The sequence below is a fragment of the Leucopleurus acutus genome (assembly GCF_964270905.1).
Source record: "Leucopleurus acutus genome assembly, chromosome: 8".
NCBI lineage: Eukaryota > Metazoa > Chordata > Mammalia > Artiodactyla > Delphinidae > Leucopleurus > Leucopleurus acutus.
Window position 1 is genome coordinate 39,445,892 of NC_139151.1, and position 13,257 is coordinate 39,459,148.

Here is a 13,257-nt window from a genome sequence, read left to right on the forward strand (position 1 = left end):
AAGCATCAGAATACCACCATTATACAATGGATGGCCAGAGTCTGAACACAGGACTTTTTGTTGTTCAAACTGTCTTTAGTGTGTGAGCACTTAACTCACAATGTTGTTGAGAATTATGGCAGAGAAATGAATTCAGTCTTCTAAACAGTTTCCCGAAAAAGCCAGTTGGATTTTTACATTTCTGACTTGGACAATGAATGAATGTGCAGAAATTCGAAACTTAATCGATGGTTTCTCAAAATCCACTTGCTTCTATCGTTTGTCTCTGGTGAAACTAATAGAACATTCTCCCAATAAATCTTGAGGCACAAGAAGCCATTTTATTCCTGGCTGAAATGGGCCCAATGGTTCGCAAGCGAGCGTCACCTACTGAGACGCGTGCTGGGAACATTTAGGTGGCTTCATGATGCCAGGGGCAGCCGGTCCAGAACTGCTCAACCTAGGCACACACAGAATGTGACAAAAGAGCAAATCCCACCACAGGCTTCCTTCCCTTTCCATGGGGAAAGAGAACTGTGCCTTAGACCAAGTGGCGAGTGCCAGTAAATACTCTATAATACCCATGGAGGGTATTAGGGAGAAACAGAAACTGTAGGTAAGGAGGTCGGAATAAACATTACTGAAATTAACCCATCAACCTAGGCTTTGTCTCTGGCAGACCTAGGAGGGTCTCATCTTCGGCCTAACAGCTTGTATGTTAAATCAACAAACAAAAAGCAAGCGGCACAAAACTTACTTAAAACTAACAGGGTTCTTTCCTCAGGCCCCCAGTTTTTAAAACTACCCAGTTGGGATAGGTAAGCATGGAGACTCACTCTGGGAAGCGTAAAGCCCCTCGGCCGCTCTGTCTTCGTGTCCGTCATACTCCCTGCTGGACAGCTGCCTGTTGGCAGTCTCCAGTCGATCTGTGCACAGAGAGGAAACGATTACAAAGAAATGCACTTGCATTTAAGTCATCCTCCAACAGGCAAATGACCTGGGTGCTGAGAGCTGGGTAGGGAGAGATGCCCAGGGAGGAGCCCCAAATTGAACAACTCTTGGGCGGGGGGGAACAAGACGCTCCAGAACATCAAAAAGAAAAGTCCTCAGACGCCACGCTGTGCCTTTATGCAATTTAATGCCAAGGTGTGCACCGGTGGCAGGCAGCGAAGAACAGGTTCCTGCAAGGCCAGCAGAGTCCTCGAAAAGGGGTTGAGTTCTCTTGGCCTCAAACCCAGCCCTCGTCTAACCTTGACCATCAGCCCTCTGTAGCTGGGAGGCAAAAAATTAAAAATAACAATTAAATAAATACCAGGAAACAAGTCAAGATGACCTAATGGATGAAGATTCTACTCAGTGAGTTCTAGGTTTGCTCATGCCATTTGGTCAATCTTCATCTACTCAATTAAATAATTCAGCCTAACAAGTCTTTATTGAGCTTACATAATACCCAAGACTAAAGGGTTTGCAGTAATTAAAAAAAAAAAAAAAAGGTAGATTCCAGCTACAGACTGCCAGTACACTGAGTCTTTTGACACGAGGGAACTGAAAAATGGCTTGGCTGACTGAAAGTGAAGTATAATTTCATGGGTCAGATCATTCTGCATGTTGGAGGTTGCCAAGGTCCTGTAACAGGGGGCCCCTAGCTTTCAGGAAGTTGATATATATCTACTCTTTTCACAACCGTGGGCTTTTTTTTTCTCCAAGAGGGACATGTGTCTAACTCTGCCTTCTACACTAAACACCACGCAAGTGTTAACTGTTGGCTTTCAAAGAATGCAACTAAATGCCTCAGCTTGATGTGACAAGGGTTGTGCATGGAACATTGGTCTTTTCAGACATTCCCATTCACAACACGAGTCATGTTAAGTACTTTTAAAGCAAGAAGGAGCTGCACACATACTCCCTCCCTGTCAGGGACTCGTGTATAGAGGTTGTCACTTCTCAGGCTCAGTGCTGCAACCTACAACCTACAACGTGAAAAGAACACTTCTGCTCTCTGGTGCCCCTTTCCCAGAGGCTTGGGATTTACAAGGTTATGTAACATAACTTGGGCCTGAAGTCCGGCTGTCAGCAACACGGGGCGTTTAGGGTAGAGAAAACATGAGTGAACTTGACATGCCTCGGAGGTCTCTGTTGAAATCATGGAGCCTTCGAATCTCGCCTTCGAGTTTGTTTCTCATCGCCTTGTCCAGCGACTCTCGCTTGGTGGTAGACTTGACCAGGCTCTCATAGGCTTCCGAGATTCTCTGAAGTTCTTTTTCAAACTGAAAGAAAGAAGCAGCACGAAAGTGAGACTTCTGACGTTCCCACCCATGCCTTAGCTATGCTGATTCTTGGATGCTCCAGTTGTGAAGGCTGTATCTTCAATGCAGCCTTTCTGTGTCTTAAGTTTGTCTACCAAATCCTGCAACCGACTTCATCACCTCCGCATCTGTCTCCCAGCACCATGTTAGGATCCTGTGAATTACAGACTCACAAGTCTGGTGGGACCATCTGACGTCACCTGGTAATAGTCTTGGTACAAATATCAGGAAGGGGTGAATTTAAACATAACTTAGGACTTCCCTGGTGGCGCAGTGGTTAAGAATCCACCTGCCAATGCAGGGGACACGGGTTTGAGCTCTGGTCCAGGAAGATCCCAATTCGTGCAGAGCAACTAAGCCCACGAGCCACAACTACTGAGCCACGTGCCACAACTACTGAAGCCCACGCGCCTAGAGCCTGTGCTCCGCAACAAGAGAAGCCACCACAATAAGAAGCCCGCGTGCTGCAATGAAGAGTAGTCCCCGCTTGATGTAACTAGAGGAAGCCCGCGTGCAGCAACAAAGACCCAACACAGCCAAAAAATAAAATAAAATATAATGTTTAAAAAAATAATAAACATAAAATAAACATAAACTGCTTATATTAAGTATGGCAATTTACAACTATTATTATTTTTCCTAGTTAATGTGAGGAAAATATTAAAGTACAGGAAAACTAAAGGATCACAAGTAGAACCCTAATTTCCTGACTCCAAGTACAGTGCTCTCCTGAGACCCTCCTACCCATCCCCAAAGGAACATAAAATCCACACAGAGGTTTCATCGCTTAGCCTGTTACCCCTTTGTCTATGAAATTATCTATATAAAGGACTAATGGATTTGTATCTAACTGTAAACCATAGAAAACCTCTTTATATGTGGGAGTTGGAAGACATGGGATAAAAACCAATATATATATATTTTTTTTGTATTTCACGAAATCAAGAGCTGTAACTGGGAGAGCCTTTAATCTACGACATATATAAATCTATAACAAGTAGCTATAACTGATATAAAAGGAGTCTAACATAACAGCACGTTTTATAGGAGAAATTAATAAATCCCATTTTATTGTTGTATAACATAAATGCAGGAGAAAAGGTAAAGAGTACCTGCAAACTTGGCTACCAAAAGTTGGAATCAGAGGCAAAGTGGCAGGGTTGAGAACACTAGCGCCTCTCCCTGGGCACCAAGAGAACTGCACCGTGTTTTGGTCCCTCCATGGAGAGCTATGTCACCATAAGGCAGACACCCCGACTGCCGGAACTCCAATTGCCCAGATCAAAAAGTCCCTGCTGAGACTCCTATAAGTAATACATACCCTGACAGATACCTATTGCACACTTACTATGTGTCTGGGTGCCAAGGAAACGGATATAAGACAATTCCTGGTCTTTAGGGTCTCACAGCCTAGAGCTGGCCTGTATGCAGATACATACGCTTCTACAGTGCAATGTGACAAGGGGTGTGGTGATTTAATGCTATGGTAGCCTAGAGACAAAGTTATTAATTTGGCAGGGGTGAGAAGGGGTTTCTTTAAAAAAGATTTCAGAGAAAATGCCATTTAAAATGAGTCCTGAGGGATGAACAGGAATTTGCCAAGCAGAAAAGAAAAGGCCAAAGGGCTTTGGCATTCTCGGCAGAAGACAGGGAATGACCCAAGACAGAGAGCCACGAAGGAAAGTGCATGTCTCTGACATGACAGGTCATCTGGGGATGACAGCAAGGGGCAAGTGGCCATAAGGAAGGACTTTATGGGCATAGGTAGTTGTTGCGGGGGGAGAGCCTGGGGAGGGGAGAGAAGCGTAAATCGCACCTGAGGTTTTATGGAGATCATAAAAGCATGGGGTTGCAAGGTGGGTGTAGGGAGGGAAGGCAGGAGAAAGGAGTCCAGGCAAGAAGCGAACATAAACAGTTTAATGACAGGACAAGGGCATGAACCCAGATAACTAAAAGGACAAATTCCAAAGACACTGAAGAGTAGAATCAACAGGTCTCCGTGACTGGTCTGGACGGTAAGGGAGAAAGAAATCACAGACATTCATAGCTTAGAAGACAGAGTAACAAGACTTAACCAAGATAAATGATAAGAGAAACAGGTTTACCTAAACCAAAAGTCTGGTTTTGGAGACACCATGTCTGAAGAGCCTGCAGAACAGTTAGCAGGAAAGAGACGGGTCTGAAAGTCAGGTGGGCAGTTGTTTCACTGTGCGTAGATGACAGACGAAGTCACAGAGTGAGACCACTTAGGGAGATCAACAGAAGATCAGAGGGCCAAGGGTGGGAGCGCTGACACTGCAGGAGAAGGCGAGGCAGGAGAACCCAGGAGAGAGAGACTGATGCCAGGGGTGCCATTGCAGCCAGGAACCCAGAAACTTAAAGAAGGAGACCGGATGTGGTCAATGCCCTGGAGGTTACAGACGAAGCCAAGACACATCTGAGGGCGTCCCTGGTGGCGCAGTGCTTGAGAGTCCGCCTGCCAATGCAGGGGACACGGGTTCGTGCCCCGGTCCGGGAAGATCCCACGTGCCGCGGAGCGGCTGGGCCCGTGAGCCATGGCCGCTGAGCCTGCGCGTCCAGAGCCTGTGCTCCGCAACGGGAGAGGCCACAACAGTGAGAGGCCCGCGTACCGCAAAAAAAAAAAAAAAAAGACACATCTGAGAAGAGTTGGGTGAAGAGGCTGGAGGGCATCAGGCCTTCTGCTCAGTGGCCTCCAACCAGGGAGGGGCCCAACGCCAAGGCTCCCTTCGGCACCAGGAGATGTTCCCAAAGGCCTCCTCATAGCAGAGTTGGTTGTTCCACAGTCCCGTCATTTCTACAAAGCCTTTCTATCTCTTGCAAAGATAACATGAATGATTGGTCATGTGGTAGCAGAAAGAACAGCATGTCCTGAATCCTGTTCACAGTCCTACCGCAAATTATGCTCCTTCCTTTTAATGTTGTTTTCAAAAGAGATGGCTCCAAACCATACCACCATTTCTACGCTAATTCCATCTGTAAAAGGTGGCCTTGGTTTTTGGACAGTTGGACCATCCCCATCTAGACCGAAGGCATCACCTAGTCCCCGAGGAAGCTGAGGGCACCAAAAACCCTGAGGTGTCGACCCTGAGACAGTGCTCGTGCTGCAAGCCCAGGGCAACTAGGATGCCTTCCTCAAGTAGGCCCCCCCATAGGAACTTCCCTCCATCTGATTTCACATGCTTTCATCTGTTGTATTCACCTGACTGGAATTCTGATGCATTTTGTGTCTCTCATTTGACTGTCAGTTACTTGAGGGCAGAAACAGTCCCTACAGCCCCAGACTTGTGCCTGCTTATGACAAAAGTACTGACTGTTTACTCAATCTTTATATTTATAACTCCTAAAGACAGACTTGGACATTGATCAAACTACACCTGGCTGTGGATTCTTCCCTTTCATGAAAAGAACTTCCGTCCACACGCTATGAAGGGAAACTGCGGCGTCCCCAAGACAGCATAGTTTACCGTCTCAGATACTCAGGCAGACGGGAACTGGGATAGGGTTATGTGCTTGTAGCTACCAAGAGAGAAAGGGCAAGGGTCATACTTCTGGACAATGTATTTCCTGTAAGAAGATACCTGTCGTGGTGGAGACAGATGAGTCTCCTTCAGTGTGACCGGAGAGGACAGAACTACGACTAAACGCGGCAACTTAATGATTCAACATATGGAAGAATTTCCTAACTACCTTTCCCAAAAGTCTACCCAGCAGTGAGCCTCTCTTTTCTAGCAACATTCAAGTAAAAAATGAACAACTTCTTTTCGGAGACATGAAGCAAGGGTTTCTAAGGGGTGGGAAACTGGACTAGAATCATTTTCATAATTTTTAGTCTAAAGCTCTACAGTTTCTGACTGCACACTCCTTCAGAACTCCTCTTTCCACACCCTCTTCTTCACATCGGCAGCTCCACAACATCTTAAGTTCCCCTTGATGTGTGTTAGAGGTGAAGGGAGGTGGAAAGGCTGCCTTTGATATACAGACATCTGGGCCAGTTCAGAGTCTGAGGATGACCGTGTGAAGAGAATACTGGGTTTGCCTCCACAGCTCCCAGCCTCCCTTCCAGCCTAGACATCAGGAAGCCCTTAGGCCAGGCTTGCAGGATCCCCTGAAATCACATGGAGAAGCACTCCCTGGCCCAGAAACAGAACTACGAGCAGAGGGGAAAGCCTCACACAGCTTTCACTGGCATTGCTGCCACGAAGCAAAAGCACAGAAAAGTGTCCGGAGAAAATCTCAGCCCTTCCCAGCTCTAGAAACTGGCTTGTTCCCTGATACCTTCGCAGGCACAGCTCAGGGACCTACAGAATCGAAGACAGGCCTGCCATCCAAGCCTCAGACTGCCCAATCACAGCCACCTCTGTTTCGCTGACAAAAGAAGAGGGTCTTTGCTAAAGCAAGCCCGGGGCAACGGTTAACATGGCGCCCTTTCCCTTCAAACGTCCATCTCCACCCTGATGGCTTCTGAGGCCAACCAGCTCATAGTCTGGTCCAGCTGGAAATTCCATCCATGAACTATGTTTCAGGGAAACTGGGAGGAAAAAGAAGCAAAATGAGTGCCCAAAAGGAAATAATGAAAAACCACTGCTCTTTCTGGGGGTCCCCAGCCACCATTCCAACACTAACAGGGATAATCACCGCCTTGTGCCTCTCTGGAAACGGGTCTTCATTTCCAGGCAGTACTTTGGCAGCCTCTGAGTTTAGTCGTTGTTTCCTGTTGTGCTCCTGGCTCAGTGCACACAGGCTAAGCACCGCAATTAAAAATTCATCTATTTTTGGTTCTGCCCTGGTGATGAATCTCTGCGAGTGCTCCCGAAGCTGTGAGGAAGGACTCTAGGTTGGACGTTCCTGCCAGCACAGGGCAGCCACATCCTACGGTGCAGCACTGTGGTTCCACCCAAGCTGGGGGTCATCATCCCCAAGGAGTAAAGTCACCTCATTGGACAGGCCTCTCCCTAGACCTGAGGCTTAAATAAGCAGCTGCTGAGACACAGCGGAGCAGTGAGGCCTAGGCTAGGATGATCTCGGGGACACAAGCCTTCAACTGTCGAGTCACGATTTCATGCAGCTCTCTTTCTCTTGGCCCTAGCTGCTGAGAAGAGCTGCGGAACTTAGTGATAAAGATGGCAAGTAGCCATCAAAACCTGAGATTTCAAATTGGCAATTCCAGCTCGACATATGACAGGTTAATGAAATATAATATTTATAGAACCATTCATAACATTCAAGGGACTGAAGGAGTCTGGGAATCCAGAAGGGGCACAGCTTTTGATTTTTCTCCCTAAATCATCAAAATGCTTTTGGTCACAAAGTTTAAGAGTCATCCCCTGTGCAGGGAAAATGAATCACTGGGAGGCTGATTTTGGTTTTCAAAATAGAAATGGGCATCAACATCAAGAAATAGATGTATAGGGGACTTCCGTGGCAGTCCAGCGGCTAAGATGCCATGCATCCAATGCTAGGGGTGCAGGTTCGAACCCTGGTCGGGGAACTAAGATCACACATGACGTGTGGCCAAAAAAAAAAAAAAAAAAAAAAAGATGTATGTTACAGGCCAATAAAAAAGTGTATCTTAATAAAAAGTCAACAAAGAATAACAAGACCTCACAATTTATGCATCCTCCCTGCAACTGTTCAAAACTGTCCATGGAAAAGACAGAGAACCACACTCTGCCCTCAGGTGAGTCTGCACGGCTCCTGAAAGCGTCTGCCATAGGGCTTCATCAGGGAGAAGAAAAACATTACTGATTTCCCAGAAAATGCTGAGCTGGCCCTTCCCAATTTTCAGACTGTACCAGGAAAGAAGCTGCCCCAGGAAGCATCAGAGGCAAGCCTGGGCCTAAGCAGTGACTTCCAGCCAAGGCCAGGAGCCAGCACGTGTTTCCCAACTTCTAAGGGTATGACCGAGGCTGGGAGTGAGGCCACCATTCTTAGGCGGCCCGCTGGTTCCCGGCTCTCATTTGTTCCCCTCCAATAAAGGCAGCCAGAGTTCTCCGGGCCAAGCCTGGTCTTGACTCCAGGGAGTTCCAGACCCTCTCGGTGGAAGCTCTGCACAAATGAGCTGGGGCAGGTCCTGTCTGTGAATGTTTGCATCATTCCACCCACTGCTCCCAGCCGACTGCTGCCAGCCCTCAGGGAATCACAGGGGCTGACTGTTCTGACTCCCGGACCAGCAGAAAGGCCAGGCTTAACTGAGAGATCAACACTGCACAGTGAACACCATGGGCCAGCCAGGAGCATGTCCTGTTACACAGAACCAAGGGGCAATGCTTCTGTAGCCAGGTGAGTTTACATTCTCACTCTTTCTCTTTACAAAAGCGACTGCCCAGGACAGAGCACGCACCCAGACTTAGGAGAAGCCTTCTACCACACATGCCTCCTTGCTTCCAGAAAGGAAACTCGAGTGCCCTGGGGCTCTGCTGCCCGAAAAGATCCTATGACTGGGTGGGATAGGGAGGGTGGGAGGGAAACGCAAGAGGGAGGGGATATATGTATACGTATAGCTAATTCACTTTGTTATATAGCAGAAACTAACACAACATTGTAAAGCAATTATACCCCAATGAAGATGTTAAAAATAAATAATAAATAAAATTTAAAAAAAACAAAAAAAATTGCTTAAAAAAAAAAAAAGATCCTATGACTTTTGCCCCTCACCTCTTCCTTTCTACCTGCAGTATTTCAGGTGCTGGCATGTGGGTCATCATGAAATCACTGCCTGTGATTTCACTCTCGCTGGATGTCTTCCTGCTGACTTTAGCTTTCAGTGTAAAGCCCTAAGAATGAAGGCTGCTGTACATCCTAATATTCCCATGACAATGACACAGGTTGGAATTACGCAGCATCTCCCCACCTGTTAAGTCATAGCATAAGGAGAGCACGCAGTAACCTGTACTCTGCCCTCAGCGCTGAGACATCGCTGCTTTTTGCAGAAACCAGCTAATGAAACCAACATGGCAATCACAAGGTTCCTGTCTGAGATCCCAGATTGAAAGGAAAAACCTGTTTCTCTCAACTCACTACTTTGTGTTACTCTCGGTGTCCCCTTTTCCACACTGTCCATCTGGGGAAATGCTACTCAGCCTCTGAGTCTCAGGTCCAGGGGCACCTCTGCTGCCCCTCCTGCAGCCTCTTGACATCCTACTGCAGGTTTAACTTAGGCAACTCTACCCCTTTTGGACTATAAGCTCCTCCAAGGCAGGCACTGTGGCATATTTATTTTTGTCTCCCTAAAGCCTTGCTCGGTGCCTGGCATAAAAAGGGGTCTAGTTAAACTTTGGCCAGTGAGTCAGGGAGTCAACCACCCACGGGCAGGTAAGGAATTGTGTTCCCCTTCCAGAGAACTTTCTCCCTCCCCTCCCCTAGGGAAGTCCGGTACCTTGTGGAGCTTGTCGGTGTTGTCGTAGTAACCCTGAAGTTCCTGGTGCAGCACCCGGTTCTCCTCCGTTAGGATCTCCACCATCTGCTGGGCTCGCTCCACGATCGCAAATGCATCCGGACCAAGCTGCTGGCTGGGGGAGGCGGCTGGCGTGGGCTGCGAGGCTGCCAGGGTCATCGGAGGTGGAGGTGGCAGGGACACCGAGTGCAACGGCCCGCTGACGGAGGAGTTCTGGGAGGACATCGGGCTGTGCTGCTGCACCGTTGACGGGAAAGGAAGCTGGCAGGGGCGGCTGCAAGGGAACAGAAGACCAGCAGTCAGACCCCAGGGCCGTGGTGGGGAGAGGAGGGAAGCCCAACCACACGGGCACTATGGCTGGTTTCTACTGCCAGGGGTCATCACTGACGCACGGTCCAAGCTAGGTTGACTGAAGTAGCTTCAACCCTCCATCCCACAGATATTTAATGTGCTCTCCCCATCGGAATCAGCACTGCTCTGGTCACTGAGGAAAGAGTGGACCAGACAGACAAGGTCCCTGTTCTCATGAAGCTTACGTTCTCGGGGAGAGAGACCGGCACACCATCACACGATAAACACACAAAGCCAGGTACTGAAAAGTAATGAGCCCTCTCCAAAGAATCAGGGGGACAGGGACAGGGAATGACTGAGTGGCTAGGTCATACCGAAAGGTCAGCGGTGGATGCTTGAGTCGAAGTCTGTTGACAGACAGGAGGAAAGAGTGGTTGGGGGCAGGGGGTAGAGAAGTGGGAAAAGTGTTCCAAGTAGAGGAATCGCCTGCGAGTGGGGCTTAAGGCAGGACTTAGAGGAGAAAATCAGCTGGAAGAAAGCAAGTCGATGCAGAGCACAGCCAGCAAAAGCAGCACAGGCTAAGGCCAGCGGGATGGGCGAGGGTCCTTGTGAGCCAAGGCCAGCCCTTCCCTTAGAGTGCAAAGGGGGGCTGGTGGGGGAGCTGCTTCCACTCTGAGTGGCATGTAGATGGGATGTACGTTGGCAAGGATGGACCAAAGGTGCCCAGTGAGGAGGCCTGGGTGTGGTCAAGGTGAGACCTAACGAAGGCTCAGAGGGTAGCAGCAGAAAAGAAATAGTACATGGATCTGGGGTATGTTTTATTTATATTACATATGGGGAGAGGGAAAGTGAGAAAAAATTTTAAATTACTCCTAGATTCTGGGGTCCACACAAATGGACAGGGGTACCATTTAATGAAATGGGAAAGTCTTAGGGAAGGAACAAACTTTGTGTGTTCTGATTTGCTGAGATAAGGAGGTCTGAGGATCAAAAGTCTGCTTTTAACCAGGTTAAAAAGAACACACAGGGCTTCCCTGGTGGCGCAATGGTTGGGAGTCCGCCTGCCGATGCAGGGGACGCGGGTTCGTGCCCCGGTCCGGGAGGATCCCACATGCCGCGGAGCGGCTGGGCCCGTGAGCCATGGCCGCTGAGCCTGCGCGTCCGGAGCCTGTGCTCCGCAACGGGAGAGGCCACGGCAGGGAGGGGCCCGCGTACCGCAAAAAAAAAAAAAAAAAAAAAAAAAAAAGAACACACAGAGGTGTCCCTTGATGGTTCAAATTCTGGGTACTAGCTCCTTTACTAGAATTTCCACCTTCTGTTGCCCCTCCCTACCGATCCCCTCCTCACGATTCTGTTAACCTGTTTCATAAGAATCATTGTATTTTCTTTCAGCCTAAGCTAAGGGCTCCTAACAACAACTTCTACAGGTATAAACAGCAAAGACAGTCTTGGCCTCTAGTTTTCCAACCACGGCTGTCGCTCTTCTGCAGACTTGGGAAAAATGGTTTTCTTGCTGTCCCCTTCAACCCTTAGGTCTCAGTCTGGGAACTGGGGTGCTAAGAATTATCAGCAAGCCCCAAATCATCAACTTTCTATATCAAGGGGTTGAGATCCTTCTACTCCGTAACAGTTTCCTGTGCCACTTCCCATTACTTGTGGCCATCCGTGGCCAACACTCTCAGAGCTACTACGCTTTTTCTCGGGAGCTCATCTGGCCTTATATTTCCTTTTGAGTATATTTGCTGGAATGTTTTTGGACCCTGTCAGCCTCCATAGCTCTCATTTTGTAAGTATCTCTTAGGGCATTTTAAGCATCCTCTGAATGCTGACTCCTGGCAGCTAAATGTCAAACTCTAGCAGAAAAGTTGACAACGGTCACCTTAGCCCTCCCTACATGGAGACGCAGTTACTCCTAAAGACGACCTCAAAAGGAACCCAGCAGATCCCACCAGAGTGACTAACCACAAGCTCTGCTCTGGTAACCAATGTCAGAGCACTCCACCAGGGCTTAGGAGATAGTTCCCAACTAGATTTCCTTATGCCTTCGATCTAGGCGCCCCATCCATTTCATGTTAAAATAGCTGGGATCTAAATTCCCCAAGTCAAGTGTAAACCCTCCCTCCTCCCTCCCTCTCCACACCTATCACTGAATACTTAACTATCTGGCCGTTATGAAATAAAACATTTCTGCATTCTGATGAATTTGTGCCCCTTCCACACTGAAGTGATTGTGAATATGTGTCGCCCTGTGTGTATGAGGAGGTCTGTGTGTACAAAGTCCAACTCCACAGCGAGAGTGAGATGCCCCTGGTTGCTCTTCACAAAACCCAACTTTCACCCCAGATCACAGGACCTCCTATCAGTCGTGGACCCAGAAAACCATAGATCCTTAGTGAGTACGTGCATTCCCACAGGCTGGCTAAATACTACGGTGCAATTTTCATGGATAGAGGTTACCTTGGCAAGAGACAAAATGCCACAAATTACACTGCCTCAGTTCAAAGGCAGACACCCATCCCTACCTCCTCGGTTCTCCCTTCTCACTTCATCCAACGCAAATGACAAGCACGGCGCGTCTCCTTGGAGCTGAAGTGGGCACGGGTGAGGCATCCGGGCTTGCCTTTGACCCAGGCAGCTTCAGGCTGGGGCTTCTACCTTTTAACATTTATTGGGCTCTGGGATTTGGAACTCACAGTCAGTGATGGGCTTATCTTCTCGGTCATCCTTTTCCTTTATATAACAAAAAGGGAGGTTTTTCATAATGCCAGCCTAAGCCATCCGCGACAGTGACGAGTTACCTGAGTGGCAATGCAGGAAAAGGGGGTCTGCCAAGCTTGGAGACAGAAAGAATGGGTTTTTCAAAATGGGAAGTCTTCTGTTAAATAGAGAACACCGGCCTCACAAAATAACTCGGTGACACATTCAAGAAGCACCGTATTACAATGGACGACGTGCAGCCGGGAGAGCAAACCTCTGTTCCGTGGCTTCGCTACTCAGCCACCTGGGGCTGGTAGGCTCAAAGGTCTGTACAAGGCAAATCTGGCTGAGGGTAATGAAGAGGAAAGAATGGTGGGGGAGGGCCGGAAAATGTCACGATCATACCAGTGCTATGAAACAAGCTATCCCCAGCTTCCAAAGATAACGCTACTGATCAGCCTCCAGCAGGATAAGCCCTTCCTCGTAAGGGACACAAAGAAAAGGGAAAAAGAGGAGAAGGGAACCAACATTCACTGAGAAACTACTTGTGACTAGAATTCTATGCCACAA

General features: G+C 48.2%; 1 protein-coding gene across 2 annotated transcripts in view; it reads right to left on the reverse strand.

The window, feature by feature from the left end:
• Positions 1-13,257, reverse strand: part of AMOTL1 (angiomotin like 1) — a 103,430-nt gene that overhangs the window by 37,937 nt on the left and 52,236 nt on the right. For both annotated transcript variants that reach the window (XM_082845209.1, XM_082845208.1), the window contains 3 exons: positions 9,682-9,973; positions 2,102-2,246; positions 816-905 (listed from right to left, as the gene is read on the reverse strand). In XM_082845209.1, coding sequence (XP_082701335.1) covers positions 816-905; positions 2,102-2,246; positions 9,682-9,973 — 527 coding nt within the window. The remainder of the gene's footprint in view (positions 1-815; positions 906-2,101; positions 2,247-9,681; positions 9,974-13,257) is intronic.